The 23,179-nt window shown below is 41.3% G+C and overlaps 1 protein-coding gene across 2 annotated transcripts in view; it reads left to right on the forward strand.

The window, feature by feature from the left end:
• Positions 1-23,179, forward strand: part of LOC136864435 (membrane-bound alkaline phosphatase) — a 194,727-nt gene that overhangs the window by 107,143 nt on the left and 64,405 nt on the right. For both annotated transcript variants that reach the window (XM_067141427.2, XM_067141426.2), the window contains exon 4: positions 12,746-12,919. In XM_067141427.2, coding sequence (XP_066997528.2) covers positions 12,746-12,919 — 174 coding nt within the window. The remainder of the gene's footprint in view (positions 1-12,745; positions 12,920-23,179) is intronic.

Here is a 23,179-nt window from a genome sequence, read left to right on the forward strand (position 1 = left end):
GAACCCATAATTCTACGGTGAGAAAAATTTTTATTTTTCCCAAATATTTATTTGGTATTCAGAAACTACTGTATGTTTGAGGGCAGCCATTTTGCGCTCCCAAGAGCCCGATGTTGCGTGGGAAGGTTCCCGCAAGGCGAGCTCGTGGATTGCCGGGACACCTCGGTGGAACTCGAGTGCCCGACAATTTTCTAAATTAATGAATTCTGCACAACGAGGGATTTTGACAAGATAGTAAAGGAAGAAATAAATAAGCAAAATTATTCATACACCCTCTGTGAAGGTAGTGACACCAGGGACAATTTTAGATGCAGTTAAGCCTAAGTGTGTGTTAGCGTGAGAACAGCGAGCTAGTTACACGTGCCAAGGTCGTGGGCAGAAGAAAACGCGCGAAACGCACGGGCAGAAACAATTTATTCCTCCTGTTGTGAGTGTAGGAAAATTATAAAATTAACACCTAACATAAGTGCAAGTCTGTCCGGAGTTCTGGGACAAATCTTATCAAAATTGGTCTATTAGAAGCAAATTTGGCAGATTTCACAACCAAGCCTCATAGAGGGGATAGCGTCCTTCTGGAAATTATAAAAGAAACCCTCCACCGTAGATTTTGCAGTGTCGATCTGGAACTTGAAGCCGCGGGAGCTCGTGCCCGTCGTCATTAGAATTTCGCGCCAGATTGACCGACAATAATTCAATACATGTTCGTGGCTAAAGTCCACATATTAGTTAAGAAGAAAAGTGATTGGAGAAACTGTGAACGTTTGCAGACGAACTGGGAAGGTGTAGGCTGGTTGAAAAATACACAGCAGAATTTATTTTTATCATTTCCTGTACTCTTGTAAGTGAAGAAGGTCTGGGGGAAGCGATTCAAAATAGTTCTACTCCCTTATCGGCCGAACACCTGTTCTTATTGAAACAACGGGGAGAGAAACCACTCTGGGAAGCGCATCAGGCAGTTAGAGTCGACTGCAGAACGAGGGAAGTTCGTGGTGCAAGTTACAAAGAAAGTGCATTATTTATGGTAATTTTAATCTCGTGTGTGTGTGAAGGGTAGTGTTTGGATGAGTGAAATGTTGAAAATGAAAATGTTGTCCGTGAAAATGAGTGGCTAAGTGCGAGGTTGCTGGAGATGATGTAATCAGAATGCTGAGAATGTCACCAATGTGCAGGTCTGTCTATTTTATATTATGTAGTTAGTTAGTTAGTTCCTGTCTGTCCTAACAAAATTTCCAGATGATTGTCGGGTGATATGCGTAATTATCAGGCGAAAGGCGTTGTAAATTTTGGTCAGCGTGTGAAAAATTCAGTGTGTAAATTTCATGTCAAAGAACGGTAAAATGCGACGCTTAAAATTTTGTGTTGAGATGAGATATCATTCAAGTGCGGATTTGTGAACGTTATAAGTGTAAATTTGTCGTGGCGAATATTGTAATTTCAGGTGTCAGTTGCATTCAGAAATGTTGGTCAATAATAATAATAATAATAATAATAATAATAATAATAATAATAATAATAATAATAATAATAATGTTTACCATGGGATAAGGAAATTCCTCTCCGTTAAATTACATTTAACCAGTTATTTCGACAAGGATCGTAAGCATATTTAGATAATGTCAATAAAATTTGTTAGAGTCTCAGTCGTTAATGGGAAGGAAATTTTGAGACATCGTGTATACTTGAATTGCGAAAGGTCGATGTGTGCTCTTGGATTCTTGAGGTCCGAAAGTCTTAATAATAGTAAAGTAAGAGATGTGTCTAATAATGGTTGTCGTTCTCACCAGGGGATCGAAGTATGAAAAAGGGTCGTGAAGGAAAGGGGATTGAGAGCGATGGATTGATATGTACGTGGAGATGAGAGAGAAGTAGTACCGCTGAAATAAAGCGAGGAGAAAGTGTGTTGAGACAAGTTGTATTTTTGTAGAGGAAGTATTTAGAAACAGGCTGTGTGAAACAGGCTGTATTGTTTTCCGCAATCAATCCGAATTTGAGATGACTATGATGTGAAGCATTGTGAAATTTATAGAAAGATTCCAAGTGAAAACGACTCTTGTAAAATGTTAAAGTCTGGGCAGTACACATCCAGTGATTTTTGTTACGAAAAGCCCGCATGGATGATAAGAGAATGAACGATCTTCAGGATCAAAGAGCACTCTGGACACACGGTTGGGTTATATTTAATTTGTTCATTGGAGAGGTCATGGATAAGATGGTTGGAGTTGATGATAGGCGATCTGAGAATTTCGAATGCGATGGTGATGATTATTATTTTGAAGGCGTCCACTAAAAGGGTACCCGTGTGTTGGGAATTTTCATTTGCTTCCCTAACACGTCAGTGCACGGGCTGAGATTGCGTTCGAGGTGGAGAACCGATCGTCACGTCTATTTATTTCTGAGTTCACATATTATAATGAGGTAGACACTTACTGTATTTTTCGAGAGGTAGACACTTGCTGTATTTCGACTTGCATTCATTTGATAATAGAGACGTGGGTTCCGTCGTGCGTATTTGTTTGACGAAATCTAGTGTTAAATATCAGAGTTGTTTGAGAATTGCATTTCGCCTGATATGTTAAGGGAGACGTAGTACGACCCACTTTGACGCCCGACGATAGATTTAGGACGTCACGTGTTTATTCTTGGAGTCATTGATGATGAGACGTCCTAGGTCACGCCCGACGATAGGACTTGGAAGGCATCATGTATATACTGATTAGGTTTAGGGTGTACAGATTTCAAGTGAGCCCGACGATAGGTCTGGGATGGTAGCTGTACACACTCAAGTCTCAGTTTAGATTTTTTTTTCTTTTGTTTCTTTTGTGAAGTGGCCTGGTTGAAGGTAGCCATTACAGTGCGATATGATTTATTGTAGAGGGTCTATGCGAAGCTCTCATTGAGATAACGGGACTGCTGTTGACAAACGAGGGCTGTCCAAGTGTGGGACATCGACCCGATCTAGATTATATTTTTACTGTGTTTCTTCGTGCGTGTTAAGCTGTATGACTTCGAGATGTTAATTTTTTTTTACGGACTTTATTGTTTCCTCGTCTTGACGTCCGTTTTCATTGATAGTGTGCATTATTGACACTCAGTGTTTTGGAATGAGACTTGAGTTGCGAATGCGGTTTCGATTCGTCAGCCAGTAATTTTATTTTATATTTTAATCTTGTCGTATTTTCATTCGTATTCATAGTTAGAATAAGTAAGTAATCACTTTACCAGTAGTGTGTTGGGACAGACAGTAAATAGAGAGATCTGTACTGGTAGCATTGTTGTCAAGGGAAAGAATTCCTTAAAATTGTAGTAAATTTTAGCGTGGACTGGTAAATTTATTAAGCATAATAAACCCATTTCTAACCTGAAAATCGGTTCAATAATAATATTTTCAAGTGACTTTTCACTTTTTGATTAACTTCAGTGTTTGGCATTTCTTCTAAATGCATGATTAGTAAGTGTTTCCTGCATTTCGCAGTTCTGTTCCTTTAGAACGACTTAACGTAAGATCCTCCCGGATCATGTTGTTGTTGGTTCCTTCCGAACAGCCGTTTGGGGTGATGCACGTTTCGCATCGGGACTACCTTATCACTTAAGGGTGTCATGAATGACAAATACATGGTGGAATTTTATTTCAATTGTGAATGATGCCATTAACTTGTAGTGAACACCATGCTTTCCTATAATATTTCGCAACCTATCCAAAGCAACTGATAGTCAGTTTGGTTCGATTAAGGGTCCATTCGGCGGATGTTCCGTATCCGTGAAGGGTATTTGACTGGTGGATAACCTTAATTAAGAGAAAATCAGGCGTTCTACTTGTTGAAAGTCAGATTTTCCACGGATCGTGTGGATTAACTCTCAGTTCTCGTTTGGAATAATAGGCGCCCGTTTTTCAGGTCTTCCCTTTTTCAGTTTTTTCAGTTTCGCTGTCCACTAACATATTAGCTTCTCCGAAGCAACTCTTCGACATTGGAAGAAACGAAGTGACGTTATGTAATGTGACTGTGTTTGGAACTTTTCAAAAATCAATAATTAAATTTTTTTATATTCTTGTGGCAAGAATGCATATTAAATTAACGATGTTATCGTGCTCTTTCAGTTTAATAAAAGTTAGTAAGCACATTTTTGCTCCTCATTTCAAGTAGTTAGGCTTTCTTCTGAACCCCATCGTTTGGTTAAGATCGTGACCGAATTTATTCCCGCAACGACCCAAGATTTAAGAGTTCTAAATTGTTCTACTATAGCAGCCGTGGCCGACCAACGATGGAATGGTAAGTTCAAGGGTTCACTACAATATGGACTAATCTGAATCAATTCTGCGCTCTAGAAAGATGCCGATTTCATGAAATGAATTATTATTATCCTCATTGTTTCAGTTATGAGCTAGAGACATGATAGTAATCGACTCTGTCGTGTGGTAGTCCGTGTTATTGGGGTTTGCTCTTGAGTATTTGGAATCATTTGGCCGTACTATTGGAGTAGAGACATTTGAGGAGTGTCTATTCAAAGAGCGCTATTTTCATCATATGAATATTGCGATTAAAACACATAAAACGTATAATAAAAGGCACACAAAACTTACTATGATCGGGTATGGTACAAATTTGAAGGAAATACATCTTTATTTTTGGTCTGGATTGATCATGACTAGAGACGAGAATTATAGGCACTAAAAACAGTTAAAATAGGCAGTCATATAGGCTCATAAATTAGCCAAAATAGGCATTTAAGTAGGCACTAACGTGTAAAATAGGCATGGAAAAATTACTTAAAATTTAATAACACACTCATTACTATAAAATGAATTTACAAGCAACGTTTCAATGTTTTCCGGTAAAAAAACTTGTTATCCTCTCATGCATAATGTTTTTGTACTGAGAGAAAGATCCCTCAACATCACAGGAAGTGACTGGACAAAACTTCAATGAAATCACTTCATTGGGTTTTTATTTCGCTGACAGCGGCTGCCTTCCCAGAGGTTCGGACAAAACTTCCCCTGATTTCTTCTACAATCCTAAACGACTCCACCAGGGGCATGCCACTCTTCTCCAACTTGGTGATTGCTCGCGAAGCTTGTTGAAATTTGAAGATGCTCCGGTTTATGCAGGGCATATTAGCTCCCAACATTGCAGTGCATAGGTCTGAAGGAAATGGTTGTTGGTCGCTGCCCGAAGTGGACTGGTAGAAAGGTTGCGTTGATATAGATTTCTGTACTCGTATCAGATGCATCGCAGTATTTCTAAGTTGATCTATGTGGTATTTTTCTCACATTTGATCCAATAAATAATAAAATTGACATAAATTACATTGCCCCTATATCTTAAGTCTCTACAGTTGGGATAATTGTCAATAATGCTTAGTATATATCATGCATTATTTTGTTTCATAAAAAAAAGACTATTAGAGACGATGCTTCTGGAAGTACAAAACTGTAAAGTAGGAACAAGGGAAGTAGTAATTTACATGGAAATATGTCCTCGAGGATTTTCAGTTATAATTTGGCAATATCGTGTCGAATTCAGCGGGTGAAAAATATAATAAAAATACGTGAAACGATATCGGAGTAGCGTAGAGGAGAGAGCCATCCTCTATGCTTGCCAAGGACCCACCAAGCTGGCCCTAGCAGCATTCTTACTTATATATAAGAATGAAAGCGAAACTTAGACACTACAGCACAGTGGTAAAGCCAGAGGTTCTCTACGCTTCAGAGAGCCTGACAATGAATAAAAAGGGTGAGCTTCAAGAGCTCGAAAAAAGGAGAGTAGAATCTTAAGGAAAATTTTAGGACCACAGAAAAATGATGATGAGGAGTGGAGGAATAAGAAAATGATGATCTCTACAAATACACCGAAAAATCACTGTCACCATGCGAAATCGAAGGCTAAAATTCTATGGGCATCTAGGACGAATGGATGAGAAACGGCTAATTAAGAAAATATTTAAGTAGATCACCGGACTAAAAGCTAAGACGAAGTGGGCAGAAGAGGTAAAAAGAGATGCACTAGAAAGTGGACTTACAGTACAATGGATATGATTCACAACAGAAAATAATTTAGAAGCCGAGTGTACAGCATCCAAACATTCCAGCAGAAACCACCAAAATGTAGACCCAACTTGGTCATATCTGAGGAAGAAAGGAAGATTAGAAGTGAAAGGATGAAGAGGTTCTGGAGGAGAAGAAGAAGAGAAGGTCTTAGGTTCAATGCGGTCCATAGGCGGCCAAATTCGGAAACAAGAAGAATAAGAATGAAAATGGAGGCACTATAAATCTCAGATTTGTGAACATTTTATTTGTTTCTATTCGCCAGCTTTGGTCAGCCAGGTCAGCTGTAATGAAGACTATATTCCGTTGCCTGCAATGGATCCTGCATCATGTGTGCCCACAAGGCCGCCACCCTCGTTGAAAATTAAAAACCGCGTAATTTGAAATTGTCGTGACATGCGCCCATAACCTTATTTTTGTCACAATTTACTAAGACTCTAGAGGGGATGCTAGAGGCTTGTTAACCTGGGAGCTTACGCCCCTCAGACTCTCTTTGCTCCCCGCTCCCCAAACACACCGGTTACTAACCGGACCTCACCAATCCAGATCAACGGTCTTTCCGCTGGCCTGGTCTTGTAAAGATAGCTTTGGCAACCTTGTAAAACACGCTGTAGCATCGTCCTAGCCGGGCTACTTTGGCTCTGCAACCTGTGTTTCGCGAAGGCTTGGCAGAAGTGTAATAGAATTCACGATTTTTTTTTTCGGAAGTTGCACTGTAAGAAAATCGGCTTTTTTAAATACAGTCTGTACTGGCTGGTACACCTCTACGCCGCACATTTACATTTTCCGCCTTAAAGTACTCCTCTACAGGAGAAACTCTGAACTTTAACAACTGTATCAACTCATAAGTTTTCTCAGAAGATGTCACTACCGTAAATTTTGTGATTACGAAGTTGTCAGTATTGTGTGGAGTTCAACTTGTTTTGTTTTCTATTAATCAAGAAGTGTGGACAGTCTCTGATAGATGTCTCTACAAAAAACTATGACCATGCACCCTGGTGCGAAGTGGAAGAACTTTATTTGAAGAAATTTTGTATTCATAAGTTTGTTCTTTACTAAGGTTCGTTCTTTCGTTTGTGGGTTGGCAATATAAATCTTTTCTTTCCACCAATTTTGAACTTTGCCAATCCATAATTTCTGTAATTAATTTTTGACCAATCGTGTCTTTCTTCTTCGATTTGGATGTGTAACTATAAGCTACCCAATAAACGACTGTGGGTGTGTCTTAATTATTCTTGAAAGGTCTTGAATCTTCCCCAAGAGTATAAAAACTGCTGATTTTCCTGGCTCTCCGCCACTCGAACAACATCTAGCCTAGTATATGGAAGTGTAGCAGGGGGCGGGTAGCGACTCTTCCTTCGGGGAGCAGCCCTTCACAAAGGTAATGGATGTTTAACATCCTTATTTTCTTGCTAGCTCAGCAGTTTAACCCTCGGGGAAGGTCCGAAACCTTCATTATGTAACCTATCTTCAAACATGTAAATTGCCGTCACTTTTGTAAAACTTCATATATCTTTAACTGTAAATCAGGGATAGAGAGTGCTTTACCCTCTCGAGCTCCTCTTCACTTTTGCCTTGAGGTGACTACGTTTTGGTAACTTTTCCTTCCTTAATGTATTAAATTTTCTTATACGAGTCACCTCCATAGTTCGGGAATAGCCCCTGGTTCATCGGCCTAGTGACTCTTAGGTTTTAAAGATTTCATGTAGGAGTGCAAGTACTCGCCTCCATTCTACTTGGTGTTGCGGGCCATTAACTTAACCTATTATTTTTCTACTAAGGCCCATTAGGTTGGGTACAAGATACCCCTGTTTCTTTGTAAGTGTGCCTTGAGGACAGTTAATAGTAAAGTCCGTTGTGGCCTTTGATAGGCTTGAAAAATTGAGAGCGGGTCAGCTCTTTCTTGTATTTGGATATGTGCCTCTAGGAGGCCTGACAGTGCTAGGTGGGAGCAAGTGCTCCATGTAATGAGGGGATTTCTGCCCTTTGGTAATATGTGGTTGTGAGCTGAGTGCTCAGAAATTGTAAAAATTAGGGCTCGTGGCCCAGATTGTTAAGATATCTCTAAATCTTGGCTTTCCTGGTATTGTACCTGATTTGACTTGTTGTAACTTGTTAAAATCTGAAATTTTATGTGAAAATTGTTTTGCTATTTTTGAAAATATAACCTTTAATGCAATTTTACTCAATATCTCAGCTTTGTAGTTAGACCCATTCCAGCCCGCACCTTCTTTCACCTCTGCATTCCACAGGTAGCCCCGTAACACAGTCAAAAGGCATCAAATATGCATTTATACTCCAAATAGGCACAAACCCCTGAAATAGGCATTTATAAGCACAATAAATCCAACGAAATATAGCTATAAAGACCCTAAAACGGATTTATATCTCAAAAGCCTACGTTTCTGAACACAGGAATAAAACAGGCAAATAGGCAAATTCCCGTCTCTAATCATGACATTCGATAGTATTCAACTACTGCAATGCATATTTAAGAAATACTAATTTTTATTTTGAAGTGGAAATAGCACCTTTTGAACAAACATTCCTCATTTGTATTTTCTACACTTACCCATTCAAAAGCCTATCCCCGCGTATTCTTACTGAGATAAGTATATCTTGACTCCCTGCACAGCTGGAAGCTCAGTGGTGGCACATGGAACTATGGAGCCAAGATATAATGCAGAATCCATTACACTTACTTCGGTAGAGTACGATCTGCCTTGACTGTTGCCAACAAATTGGTGTTTTAATTAATTAATTGTATACTTATATCGGCCCGATCTAGAAAGCCAAGAATAACGAACGAAAGGATCCGTCGTGCTGACCACACGACACCTCGTAATCTGTAGGCCTTCGGGCTGAACAGTGGTAGCTTGGTAGGCCATGGCCCTTCGGGGCTGTCGTGCCATAGGGTTTGGTTTTTGGTATAATTTTATCGGGGACCACTCAGCCTCAGGATGTCAACTGAGTAGAGGGGTGTTCGATTCCCACCTCAGCCATCCTCGAAGTGGTTTTCCGTGGTTTCCCACTTCTCCTCCAGGTAAATGCCGGGATGGTACCTAAATCAAGGCCACGGCTACTTCCTTCGATCTTTCTTGTCTATCCCTTCCAATCTTCCTATTTCCCCCACAAGGCCCCTGTTCAGCATGGCAGGTGAGGCCGCCTGGGCGAGGTACTGGTCCTTCTTCCCAGTTTAATCTCTCCGACCCAAAGCCTCACGCTCCAGGACACTGCCCTTGAGAGGTAGAGGTGGGATCCCTCGCTGAGTCCGAGGAAAAAAACCGACCCTGGAGGGTAAACGGATTAAGAAAGAAAGAAAGAGAGAAAGAAAGAAAGAAAGAAAGAAAGAAAGAAAGAAAATAATTATATTATTGCCCGTCGAGGTCTTCGGGCCAAGCAGTCCCGGATTTTATTCCAAGCCAGGTCAGGGATTTTAATCACGTCTGGATAATTCCTCTGACTCGGAAAATCGTTGTTTATGGTTGTTCCAACACACTCCTCTTCATACACACACAAAACTCACCACATTACCAAAAAACATGGGAATAGTCAATAGTGTAGACATTCCTATATCTAAGATTAGTGCGAAGAAGGGTAGCCGGCCGTAAAACAGGCCCAAGTACAAAATGCGACATAGTTAGCACCCACCACCTGTATATGAAGAAGAAGAAGAAGAAGAAGAAGAAGAATATGCTCGTCGTCGTCATCACTGTTTTTTTTTTTTTTTGCTAGTTGCTTTACGTCGCACCGACACAGATAGGTCTTATGGCGACGATGGGACAGGAAATGGCTAGGAGTGGGAAGGAAGTGGCCGTGGCCTTAATTAAGGTACAGCCCCAGCATTTGCCTGGTGTGAAAATGGGAAACCACGGAAAACCATTTTCAGGGCTGCCGATAGTGGGGTTCGAACCTACTATCTCCCGAATACTGGATACTGGCCGCAATTAAGCGACTGCAGCTATCGAGCTCGGTCGTCATCACTGTGTCAGTGTATTATAATTAACTGAAACTTACATTCTAGGCAATGCTGTGAATATTAACCTTTCTTATCTGCATACCACTGACACATTTAAGAAAGTTACTTTATCTTGTTGGAGCTGTTAAGTAATAGAGATGATTTAAATTGGATACTGTCTTTTAATTTTTAAGTCCCGACTTCAGTGAATTGGGATTAAGGCCGAGAAGAATGAGGATAAGAAGCATGTCTCCTAATTTTTAAAGAAGGCCTATGTAGGATTTCGATTTGTACATATCTTAATGTTGTATATATTAAATTTTTGCCACTACAGAGTCACATTGCCATTGGCTTCTCACTTAGACGGCTGCGATTCGAATACCGACCAGTACATGTGCAATTTTTGAAATGAGATAATCTCTCCATGGTTCGGGTTCGACTGAAAACTGTAAGTTTTATGGCTTTGATCGCTATGTCAACTATTACGTAAAACTACTGGCTGACTAGCTTCGCATTTGCAGAGTTCACTACAAACACGACTGTGAGAAGTCTGAATTCAAAATGTTACATCGCAAAAAAGCTGTCCAGGGCCTTGGATGAACGAGCAGCATAGTGGCCAGGTGTTCAGAGGGTGCTAGATTTAATACCCAGTCGGGCCCGAGATTTTAGTGACGTCTGGTTAATTCCTGTGGGTCAAGGAATTAGCGTTTGTGTTCTTCATTTATTAATACATACCACACTACCAATGTTCACAGGAACACATAATAATGAATACATCCCTCCATATTGACTTGGTATCCGGCAGGACATTCGGCCGTAAAACTGGGCTTAATACACACTGGGCTTTATCCAGCGATTGGGAGAAAGTCCAAGAAATGAAAGAAAAGTTAGTAAAGGAACTGGGAACATTTCAAGCGTCTCACAGATATGTAGAGATGTACATATGCAGAAATACGTACCAGGCGTTGAAATTACCGTGATGACCGACTCGTTTATAAATTTTCTGCCTACTGACCTTCGGTTTAGCAAGTCCCGGGTTCGATTCCCGGCCGGGTCTGAGATTTTAATCGCTTCTGATTAATTCTTCTCGCTCGGGGACTGGGTGTATGTGTCCGTCCCAACACTCTCCTCATCATATTCAGACAACATACAACACTACCAACCACCACAGAAACACGCAATAGTGATTACATCCCTCCATTTAAGATTGGCGTCAGGAAGGGCATCCTGTCGTAAAACAGGGCCAAATCCACATGTGCGACACAGTTCGCACCCGCGACCCCACAGGTGTGGGAAAAGCGGTAGGAAAAGGAAGGAAGGAAGGAAGGAAGGAAGGAAGGGAGGGAGGAAGGAAGGAAGGAAGGAAGGAAGGTTGAGGTTACCATGATCAATAAGGCCATTCCCCCAGGGTGAGGTCGTTGCATTGCACTCCGCTTGGCTTGAGTCCTGTGAATACCCCAGATGTGGGTATTCGGGTGCGTAATTGGTTTTTAAAACAAAATCGAGCTCCAGTGATTGGAAGAATGTCCAAGAAATAAAAGCGCATTTAATAAAGGAACTGGGAACATTTCAGGTATTTTACAGATATGTAACACTTTCGAAATGTTATTAAACTTTATGTACTACCTCTTTTTTACATGTAGGATATTAGTTTTAAGAATTTATCCTTTTATTATATCTAATTTATTTCATGTTCATTTAACCTTATCACTCATCATTCTCTTAAAAATGAAAATCCACAGCCTGTTTCCAGTCATTCGACCGGGTCAGGGATGGAATGAATGAACCTCCCATCTAGCGGCGAGGATGGGAATTGTGCCGGCTGCCAAAGCCTGTCGCACTCTTCTGGGGCAATGATAAATGACTGACAGATGAAATGTTAATGGAGAGTGTTGCTGGAATGAAAGATGACAGGGAAAACCGGAGTGGCCGGAGAAAATCCTGTCCTGCCTCCGCGTTGTCCAGCAAAAATCTCGCATGGAGTGACCGGGATTTGAACCACGGTATCCAGCGGTGAGAGGCCGGCGCGCTGCCGCCTGAGCCACGGAAGCAATACTCATAATTCTCGTATTGTTATTAATTTAATTAGTATTAAATCCATTGTAGCCTCCGTGGCTCAGGCGGCAGCGCGCCGGTCTCTCACCGCTGGGTTCCGTGGTTCAAATCCCGGTCACTCCATGTGAAATTTGTGCTGGACAAAGCGGAGGCGGGACAGGTTTATCTCCGGGTACTCCGGTTTTCCCTGTCATAATTCATTCCAGCAACACTCTCCAATATCATTTCATTTCATCTGTCATTCGTTAATCATTGCCCCAGAGGAGTGCGACAGGCTTCGGCAGCCGGCACAATTCCTATCCTCGCCGCTAGCTGGGGGCTTCATTCATTCCATTCCTGACCCGGTCGAATGACTGGAAACAGGCTGTGGATTTTCATTTTTCATTAAATCGATTATTGTAAAGTGTTACAATGTAGTATATGTATATTTCAGTGCCTGGTTAGATGGAAGGGAAGGTCTGAAGACCTTAATCTTGCCAGCCAAAATAAAACATTACTAACTAACTAACTAACTAACTAACAAACATTTTTTTTCTTAACTGTGATGCATGAACTTATTATTCGATACATATACAGCTTGTGGACATGTGAGATGCTGAGCGGGACTGACTATTCCTACAATATCAACTGTGTTGTTTAGGGACTAGTTGATTTCTTTAATACCATTTTGTTCATTCATTTGTCCTTTACAGACGTACTGTGTCGACTCGCAAGTTGCTGATTCAGCGTGCACGGCGACAGCTTATCTCTGTGGTGTGAAGGGTAACAAAGGGACTATCGGAGTTACGGCTTCCGTGGACCGAGGAAGTTGCGAGGGCATGCGCAATCAGTCCAACCAAGTGTCTTCGCTATTGAAGTGGGCTCAGGTGAGTACCGTAATTACTCTAAAATTATATGTAAAAAGTACTTTACGAATGAGAAGTTGTCAGGACGTTTTCTGCTTGTTACGTCCATCCTCTTCAGACAGAGCGGGCCTTTGTCTACCTAACAGAGACCGAGCCGGGCTGAGTATCTCGGACGGTTTAGGCGCTGGCCTTCTGGCCCCAGCTTGGCAGGTTCGATCCTGGCTCACTCCGGTGGTATTTGAAGGTGCTCAAATACGTCAGCCTCGTGTGGTAGAATTGCTGGCACGTAAGAGAAATTCTGCGGGACAAAATTCCGGCACGTGAGCGTCTACGAAAACCGTCAATAAGTAGTTAGTGGGACGTAAAAACAATAACATGATTATCAATAGAGACCGTGGCTATAGGTTTTCTAAACTGGTCTCTGCAGAAACAATAAAGTAACCGTGTTGTTGTACGCGGATACATAAAAAAAGTTTTAATCCGTTTCCGGTCTTGTTTAACCACACAATTTGTATTTTGACAAGTATTTTTACAAGTTGCTTTACGTCGCACCGACACAGATAGGTCTTGTGGGGACGATGCGATAGGAAAGGGCTAGGAATGGGTAGGAAGCGGCCGTGGAATTAATTGAGGTACAGCCTCAGCATTTTCCTGGTGAGAAAATGGGAAACCACGGAAAACTATCTTCAGGGCTGCCGACAGTGGGGTTCGAACCCACTATCTCTGGAACACTGGATACTGGTCGCTCTTAAGCGACTGCAGCTAGTGAGCTCGGTATTCTGACAAGTACTGTATTAGTGATATTCGTTTTGTAAGATACTTATTTACTAGGGTATGTAATGATTAATTCCGATTTGACATGATGCAGCGAAGTTATATTATACCGTATTTTAGGTCGAACACAAACACCCAGTCTCAAACTCAGATGAACTGACCAGACGCGGTAAATTCCACGGCCCGCCCGGTAATCGAGCTCAGGGCTTTCTGAACCTAAGGCCCTGACCATTCAGCCAAAGAGCACTTAGAAGTTTGAATCAATGAAAGCTTTTGAGGCTGCTATTTGAACGTACGTCTTCAGAGATTTCTTGGGCTATACCTTGGGTAACTGCGTATTGCGCTCGGCATTAACGGACGGCGACCATACCCGCTGCGAGTGCCGGATAGGGTAGCGCTCGGAAGTACAGATTCCCGGTTGGAAACTATCTGCCTCCAAGGAGGATTTGCCACACGCAGAACATATTGAATTTTCGGTGGTTTGACGGAAGTTCCCTCTGCTAAACTTAACAAACACAAACTCAATAGGTCCTTGGCCTCTCAAGGCGACCGCTGCCCAGCCAGATGGACTGCAGTCACTAGAAATGTCACAGGCTTGGCTTTCCTGACCGGGCCTGCTGCCTCTCATATCAACAGCTCCTCAGTTTGTGTCTCGAGACTGAGCAAATCCCCTCACAGCCCTCAGTCTAGAATAAAAATCGCCGCACAGTACAGGAATTGCATGCAGGGCCTCCTGGTAACAGGTATGCTGTCTATTACGGGGCTGGCCTGTTGTACTTATCAACGTAAATGATCAGCTTTAAAATACTTCTGAATATTGGCGTGGCCAAAAGGTCCTATACAACATAAAAATGTTTAAGGGCGGCAATTTATTTGAAATTATTCTGCCCAGCCTGTCGTCTTGGTCTAGGGGTTAGAAATTAAAGGACAACATTCTGCTAGTTGGCCTGGGTTCGATTCCTGTTCTGAGTTGAGGAACTGGTACGGAGTGACTTTAGAGTCCGGTAACATAAATGAGTAGCGGCATATTAAAATTCTATTCACGGCCATCCAGGGGTTTTCTTTTGAGCTTTAGGCGAATACTGGAACGGTATCTAACATAGAGACGCCGAGCGAGTTGGCCATGCGGTTAGGATCACGCAACTCTGACCTTGCATTCGGGAGATATTGGGTTCGCACTCCACTGTCGGTAGCCCTAAAGATGGTTTTCCGCGGTTTCATATTTTTACATCAGGCAAGTTCTGGGGCTGTACCTCAATTAAGGCCATCGTCGCTTCCTTCCCACTCTTAGCCCTTTCCTATCTCTTCGTCGCCATAAGACCAATCTGTGTCGGTGCGACGTAAAGCAAATTTACAAAAATCAGGCCACAGCCACTTCCTTTCCAGTTTTAGTCACAAATTAACATACATCCATTAATACAGGCAACATAGATTACCAAAGAGACTTAACACACACCAGTATGCGCGGTTTGCAAATCTCTTACAATAAAGAACACATGTTATATACAATAGGACAGAAGCTAACAAACCGAGCTCGATAGCTGCAGTCGCTTAAGTGCGACCAGTATCCAGTAATCGGGAGATAATGGGTTCGAGCTCCACTGTCGGCAGCACTGAAGATGGTTTTCCGTGGTTTCCCATTCTCACACCAGGTAAATGCCGGGGCTGTACCTTAATTAAGGCCACGGCCCCTTCCTTCCAATTCCTAGGACTTGCCTATCCCATCGTCGCCGTAAGACATATCTGTGTCGGTGCGACGTAAAGCAAATAGAAAAAAAAGAAGCTAATAATAATAATAATAATAATAATAATAATAATAATAAAGAGAGTCCACAAATTCAAATATCTAGGGTAGATTCTGACTCCTAACGACGAGAAGCTAGCTATCGAAGAAAGAGCAAAGCAGATGGAGATTGCATTCAGACTATGCCAGGAAACATATAAGACACTATAACACCGTGGTGAAACGTGAATGCCTCTATGCAGCAGAGTCAATTGCCATAAAGGGGATTACCTAAAAAAAAAACAAAAAAAAAAAAAAAAGCGTACATTTCTGAGGAAAATCGTGGGACCCAAGGAAGCAACAGGAAATGATTTAACTTCCGTTTGAGATCAAACCAAGAGCTGTACGAAAAATGGGAAAACATTTCAACCTCGATTAGAAAAAGGCGACTGACTTTCTAGGGGCTGCCTGACCGAGGCACTAAAGGCGTGCTCGGTTCGCCCGGAAGGAGGTGAGTTCGAATCCCCGTCAGGAAGTTGTAAAATTTAGGAAATGAGTTTTCCACTTCCGGAGGTGCACATGGCCTTGAGGTTCACTCAGCCTATACCAAAAATGAGTACCAGGTTAATTCCTGGGTGCAAAGGCGGCCGGGCGTAGAGCTACCACTCAACCCCATCAAGTGGCGAGGTTACGGATAATGGAAGCCTTTACTTTCCACCCCTCCAAGTGTCTTCATGGCCTGTACGGAGATGACTTTGCTTTTGCTTTTTTGACTGACTTTCTATTGACACCTGAGAAGAATGGCACTGGAGCGCCTAGCAAATAAGATCCTTATCTTCCAGGAAAGAAGAAAGACCCAAGTACCATGGCTGAAAGAAGTTCATCAGGATCTTAAAAAAATGTGGCATTGAGGACGGAGATATTACAAACAGAATAGTGTTCAGAAGGAAAATTGCGGAGGTGGCGGATCTGTTCGTAGAGAAACCCAGGAGAACAAGAAGGATGGTCTCGGATGAGGAACGAGCAAAAGCGAGCCAAAGAATGAAGGAGTATTGGCGTAAAAAGAAAGAACATCAACAGCCAAGGAAGTTGTGTAATCGTAACCCATAGGAGGTTGAAACGATCCTAAATAATAATAATAATAATAATAATAATAATAATAATAATAATAATAATTGTACCGGGAGGTACACCTCAACTCCGCACATTCAAAATAAGCGCCTTAATGATCTCTACCGACCAAAATGTGAAATTGCTACTACATAAAGTTGAGACTTTAATCAGAAGACGTCACTACTGAAATATTAAGTAATTGTGTTATTGTGAAGTTCCCTAAACTGATTGGATTTCTCTTGGTTTCGTTTTTACCGTACATCAAGAAGTTTGGACATTTTTCCACATATGTCACTACCAAAAACCTCTGGTCATGCACTCTGGTGCAAGGTAAAGCAAGTTGTTATTGAAAGAAATTTTGTGTCAACTTTCGTTTGTTTTTTATGTAATTCTAGGTTTGCAGCACTTCTGTCTCATTCCGCCAGTTTTGAATCTGGCCAATGAAAATTTTCTGTAATTAATTTTCAGCCTATCACAGGCTTCTTGTTCGATTTTGAGTGTAACTTTTGGGTTCAGCCAATAAAAATGAGAGGTTGTGTCCGGATTAGCCTAGAATCCTCTCGAACCTTCCCTGAGGGTATATAAGTTGCGGCTTTTCAAGTTTCCTTTCTCTTGATCGTCGTCTTTCTGAGTGTGTGTGTTAAGGCAGGAGGCGGAACGCCTCATTCTTCGGCAGACAGTACATCAGCCAGGTAATGGCCACCTCCAGGTAATGGCCACCTAAATTCTCTTTTCTGTAGCTACCTCCGCAAACTTATCCGAGGGGAAGTTCCGAATTCTTAACTATGTAACAAAGCTTTTCTAAAATGTAAATTTTCTTTCGGCTAATGTAAAACTTCATAATGTATTTAACTGTAAATCGGGGATAGAGAGTGAGTTACCCTCTCGAGCTCCCCTTCGTCTTGTTTTGAGGTGACTACGATTTCGTTACTGTTTTCTTACTGTACTGCATTAAATTTATTTCCATGTGAATCACCTCAGTAGCTTGGGACTAGCCCCTGTTTCGTAGCCCTGTTAGGGTTTTTTATATTTCATTATCTAGGAGCGTAAGTGTACGCCTCCATTCAGTTTTTGTTCGGGCCTTTTATTTAACCTGTTCTTTTTCCGCAAAGGCCCAGTAGGTTGGGTACTAGATACCCCTGTGTAAAACTATTTCCATTTGTAAATCGTGCCTTGTGAGGCCAGAGTGAGTAAGATCGTGATGTGATGTTGCCTTGAGTAGGCTGTAAGAAATTGAGAGCATGTAAGCTCTTTCATAAGTTTTGGTAATAGTGAGGGGTGCCTCTGGAAGGCTAGAGATTGTAATTTTTGGAGCAACTGCTCTTGAATTGTGGAATTTCTGCCCTTGACTAAATTATTCCTCATTTTGAATTGTAAATTTTGTAAATTTGAACTTGTAGCTTAGAATTTGTAAATCGAGGGCTTGAAGCCCAAAATTGGTAAATTCCATATTCTGGGGTGTTCCACCCTTGTTTGGCGTTGTACCTGAGATATCATTGTTATTTTTACCAAGTGAAAAGTTGTTAAGTTTGTTGTTCTTGAAGAAGAAATACAACCTTCAATTCAGATTTTAAATTAATTTTGGTATTGTAGATAGACCCATTCACCCCAACACCTTCTTTCACCTCTTTCTGCTCCACGGATATCTCCGTAACAATAATAATAATTAGTATTATTATCTCATACTGCTTTTCAAACTCTTTTTTGGTCGCGGGTGTGAAATGAGTAGCACATGTGGACTTGGCCGTTTAATTCCTAGATGCCCTTCCCTTTTCGCTGTTTGGTTTACGTCGCACCAACACAGATAGCTCTTATGGCGATAATTGGGGAGCAAAAGGCTAGGATTAGGAAGAAAACGGCCGTGGCCTTGATTAAGGGATAGACCCAGCAATTTACTGATATGAAAATGGAAAACGAGCAAAAACCATCCGACAGTGGAATTCGAACCCACCATCTCCCAAATGCAATTTAACAGGTACGTGACTCGCTCGATGAATGCCCTTCCTGACGACAAATTTATACGGAAGGGTCTATTCACTGTTGCGTGTTTCTGTGATGCCTGGTAGTGTGATGCATTTTGTGCCCATAAATAGGAAAGTAATGAGACAAACAAAAGCACACAGTCAGTAGATATAACCATACGCGATTAAAAATTCCCGAACCGACCGGGAACGGAACCGTCGGCCTCTGAACCGAAGTTTCCGACGCTGATCGTCCAGCCAAGTTGCCGGATAATAATAATAATAATAATAATAATAATAATAATAATAATAATAATAATAATAATAATATCCGGTTGTGTGGTGTAGTAGTTAGCGTGATTAGCCGCCACTCCCGGAGGACCGGGTTCGATTCCCGGCTCTGCTACGAAATTTGAAAAGTGGTACGAGGGCTGGAACGGGGTCCACTCAGTCTCGGGAGGTCAACTGAGTAGAGGTGGGTTCGATTCCCACCTCAGCCATCATGGAAATAGTTTGCCGTGGTTTCCCACTTCTCCTCCAGGCAAATGCCGGGATGGTACATAACTTAAGGGCATGGCCGCTTCCTTCCCACTTCCTTGTCTATCCCTTTCAAATTTCCCATCCTCCCGCAAGGCCCATGTTCAGCATAGCAGGTAAGGCCGCCTGGCCGAGGTACTGGTAAACCTCCGCAGTTGTATCTCCCGACCCAGAGTCTGAAGCTCCAGGACATTGCCCTTGAGAGGTAGAGGTGGTATCCCTCGCTGAATCCGCGGGAAAAACCGACTCTGGAGGGTAACCAGATAAAGAATAATAATAATTGTTACGGGGATACCCGTGGAGCAGAAAGAGGTTAAAGAAGGTGCCGGGGTGAATGGATCTAACTACAATGACAAGAATTGGATTAAAACTTTAACAAAGGTTATATTTCTCTTAGGACCTCAAACTTAACAATTTTGCATAACAATGAAAGAACAGGTACAATGACAAATTATGAACAAGACAAGGAAAATCCAAAATTTAGTGATTTTTACAACTACTGGGCTTCAAGCCCCTCGCTTCACAATTTCTGAGCTCCCAGTTCAAATTTACAATTCAAAAAGGGACAACTTTAGTAAAGGGCAAAAATCCCCTAATTCAAGAGCACTTGCTCCTAAAATTTACAATATCCAGCCTTCCAGAGGCACTCTTTACAATTACAACATTTGAAAAAGAGCTAACGGGCTCTCAATTTCTTACTGCATACTCAAGGCAACATTACATTCATCTCGGGTGTCTCAAACCACCATTTACAAATGAAACTTTATTTTTACAGGGGTATTAAATACCCAACCTACTGGGCCATCGTGGAATAAGAATAACAGGTTAAGTTAATGGCCTGAAAAATGAATGGAGGCGTATACTTGCACTTCTAGATATGAACACTAAAAAACCTAAGGGGCTCTAGGCCGATGAAACAGGGGCTATTCCCAAACTACTGAGGTAACTCGTATAGAAATTACTTTAACATATTACAGGCAAAAAGCCGTTACAAAACGAAGTCACCCCAAACCAAGATGAAGGGGAGTTCGAGAGGGTAATACACTCTCTATCCCCGATTTAGAGTTAAAAAATTTAATGAAGGTTTTACATTAGCCGGAAGAAAGTTACATTTTAGAAAAGCTGGTTACATAACTAAAGAGTCGGACCTTTCCCTCGGGTTAAACTGCGGAGGTAGCAAGAAAGAAAGAAGTTATGTGGCCATTACCTTGTAGATGTTCTGTTGACCAATGAAAGAGGCCGCCCGCTCCTGCTTTGACACACACACTCAGTAAGATGACAATCAATTGGCCAAGAGACGAGAAAAGCTACAGTTCATAAACCCTCGGGGAAGGTTCGAGATCATTCAAGATAAAACTAGCCACACCCTCTCAATTTTATTTGATAAATTCAAAAGTTACACTTAGAATCGAACAAGAAGCCTGTGATAGGTTGAAAATGAAGTACAGAAATTAGGGATTGGCTAGATTCAAAACTGGCGGAAAGAAACAGGAAATATTGCCAACTCAAAAATAAATGAACATCATACAGTTACAAAAACATAGAAATACAAAACGTCTTTAAATTATAACTTCTTACAGCTCGCACCAGGGTGCATGATCATAGTTTTTATAGTGTCATCTATGGGAGAATGTCCAAACTTCTTGATGAATGGAGAACAAAACAAGGAGAAATACACTCAGTTTAGGAAACTGTACAATAACAAAATTACATCACATTTCTGTGGTGACATCTTCTGAGTAAAGTTCTAAGTTGGTGTAGTTTCAGTTTCACTGTTTTACCAATAGAGGAGTTCATTTAGGCGCTAGTTTTGAATGCGCGGCGTTGAGGTGTACCTCCCGGTATAATAATAATAATAATAATAATAATAATAATAATAATAATAATAATAATAATAATAATAATAATAATAATGTGTAGCCGGGCGAGTTGGCCGTGCGGTTAGGGGCGCGCAGCTGTGAGCGTATATCGGGAGGTGGTGGGTTCAAGCCCGACTGTCGGCAGACCTGAAGATGGTTTTCCGTGGTTTCCCATCTTCACACCAGGCAAATACTGGGGCTGTACCTTAATTAAAGCCACGGCCGTTTCCTTCCCAGTCCTAAGCCTTTCCTATCCGATCGGCGTCATAAGAACTATCTGTGTCGGTGCGACGTAAAACAAATTGTAAAAAAAATGTAGATGTGTACGGGTAGCAACCCTGCCTCTTGCCGGAGGGTTCAAGTTTGATTCCTGGCCAGGTGTTGCTGACGGTGTCATACCATTTGCGATCAGTTTCATTTGCGATCACTCAGGTCCAGAGGGGAGGGGAGAGTGTTGTTACTGGGAGTTAGAACCCCCGCATGGAATTTTTACAAGAAAATAAACAGAAACTGACCATAAACCATAAAGTGAAGCACCAACACATCTGTAATTCACTTATGTCAGTGCCCTTGTAATGACAAGTCATGCATGCACCTTCGTTGTGTTCTACCATCATTTTGTGACTATAACCCTCCTCCATCGATCGATCCTGGCTACGCTACTATGCAAGACTGATTTATTTTTTACGTCTTAAGCATCGTCCCATTTGCGAATACTCTTATATATATATCAATGTGATTTCTCTGAGAATATAATGACTTAGAAACACTCAGGTTGCTGTGAGGGAGTTCCCTACTGAAGGCCTGGTACAGGGAGCAGCCCTCAAGTAACTGGCGAAAACTTGGTGCAAGGATTCTGATGTTGAAACTCATCATAAAAATACTTATGTTTACCGTTTGATTCTGATGTGCTAATATCGGGACTGACAGAGACCATAAAACTAATGCATAAATAATGCCCAGACTGTTCAAATATTCAAACTGACACGTAAAGTAAAAATCTGCTCGTCTACCCCTTAGTACAGTTTTTTGATAAGGGATCGGGGTTGAGTTGAGATAAATTTATATGCGTAACTCTAAACCACGCGTTTTCACATTCTCGGAATAAACATTTTGTACTTGTTTGGAAGCTAATTTCCATTACATTTTGGAGTTCGTCTTTACTAGTAAGAAAAAAAGAACAGATGCTGTACAAGAGTACCGGTATCTTCATATACAGTATGAGCAAATTTGGGAGAGCATAACTGATTATAGGTGAAGCTAAGCGTCCTCATAGTAAAACATCCGAGCGAATTAACCGTGCGGTTTTTGTCGCGTAGTTGTTAGGTTGCATTCGGAAGATGGTGGGTTCGAATTCCACCGTTCGCAGCCCTGACGATGGTGTTCCGTGGTTTCCCATTTTCACAATAGGCTAGTGCTGAGGATGTACCTTAATGAAGGCTACGACCGCTACCATCGAAATCCTATCACTTTCTTATTCTGGCGTCGCTGAAAACCTTCGATGTACGAGTGCGATGTTAAACCACCACAAAAAAGAAAAAAGAAAATCACACTAAAATTATAAAAGTTTGGAAGACCGTATAATGTAGGTTACTTTCAGTTTTATGTACACTTTGTAGCTTTTTGTTTTATATATCATAGGTCTTGAGGCCCAGCGAGTCTTTCATTTTCACGCCCTTCGTGGCCCTTGCCTTTCTTTGGCCGATACCTTCATTTTTCGAAGTGTTAGCCTCCTTGCATTTCTCTCAATCAATCAATCAATCAATCAATCAATCAATCAATCAATCAATCAATCAATCAATCAATCAATCAATCAATCAATCAATCAATCAATCAATCAATCAATCAATCAATCAATCAATCAATCAATCAATCAATCAATCAATCAATCAATCAATCAATCACTACTGATCTGCATTTAGGGCAGTCGCCGAGGTGGCAGATTCCCTATCTCGTGTTTTCCTAGCCTTTTCTTAAATGATTGCAAAGAAATTGGAAATTTATTGAACATCTCCCTTGGTAAGTTATTCCAATCCCTAACTCCCTTTCCTGTAAGGGAATATTTGCCCCAATTTGTCCTCTTGAATTCCAACTTAATCTTCATATTGTGATCTTTCCTACTTTTAAAGACACCTCTCAAATTATTAATCTACTGATGTCATTTCACACCATCTCTCCACTGACAGCTCGGAACATACCACTGCAACATACCATATGATCTACATTTATAATATAAAATGGCCTGCATAACAAGATATCAGTTCGTTACAAGAATTAAAACTATAGTGAGGTATATAAAATCAGTTGTTTATTA

The sequence above is a fragment of the Anabrus simplex genome, chromosome 2 (genome assembly GCF_040414725.1).
Source record: "Anabrus simplex isolate iqAnaSimp1 chromosome 2, ASM4041472v1, whole genome shotgun sequence".
Lineage (NCBI taxonomy): Eukaryota > Metazoa > Arthropoda > Insecta > Orthoptera > Tettigoniidae > Anabrus > Anabrus simplex.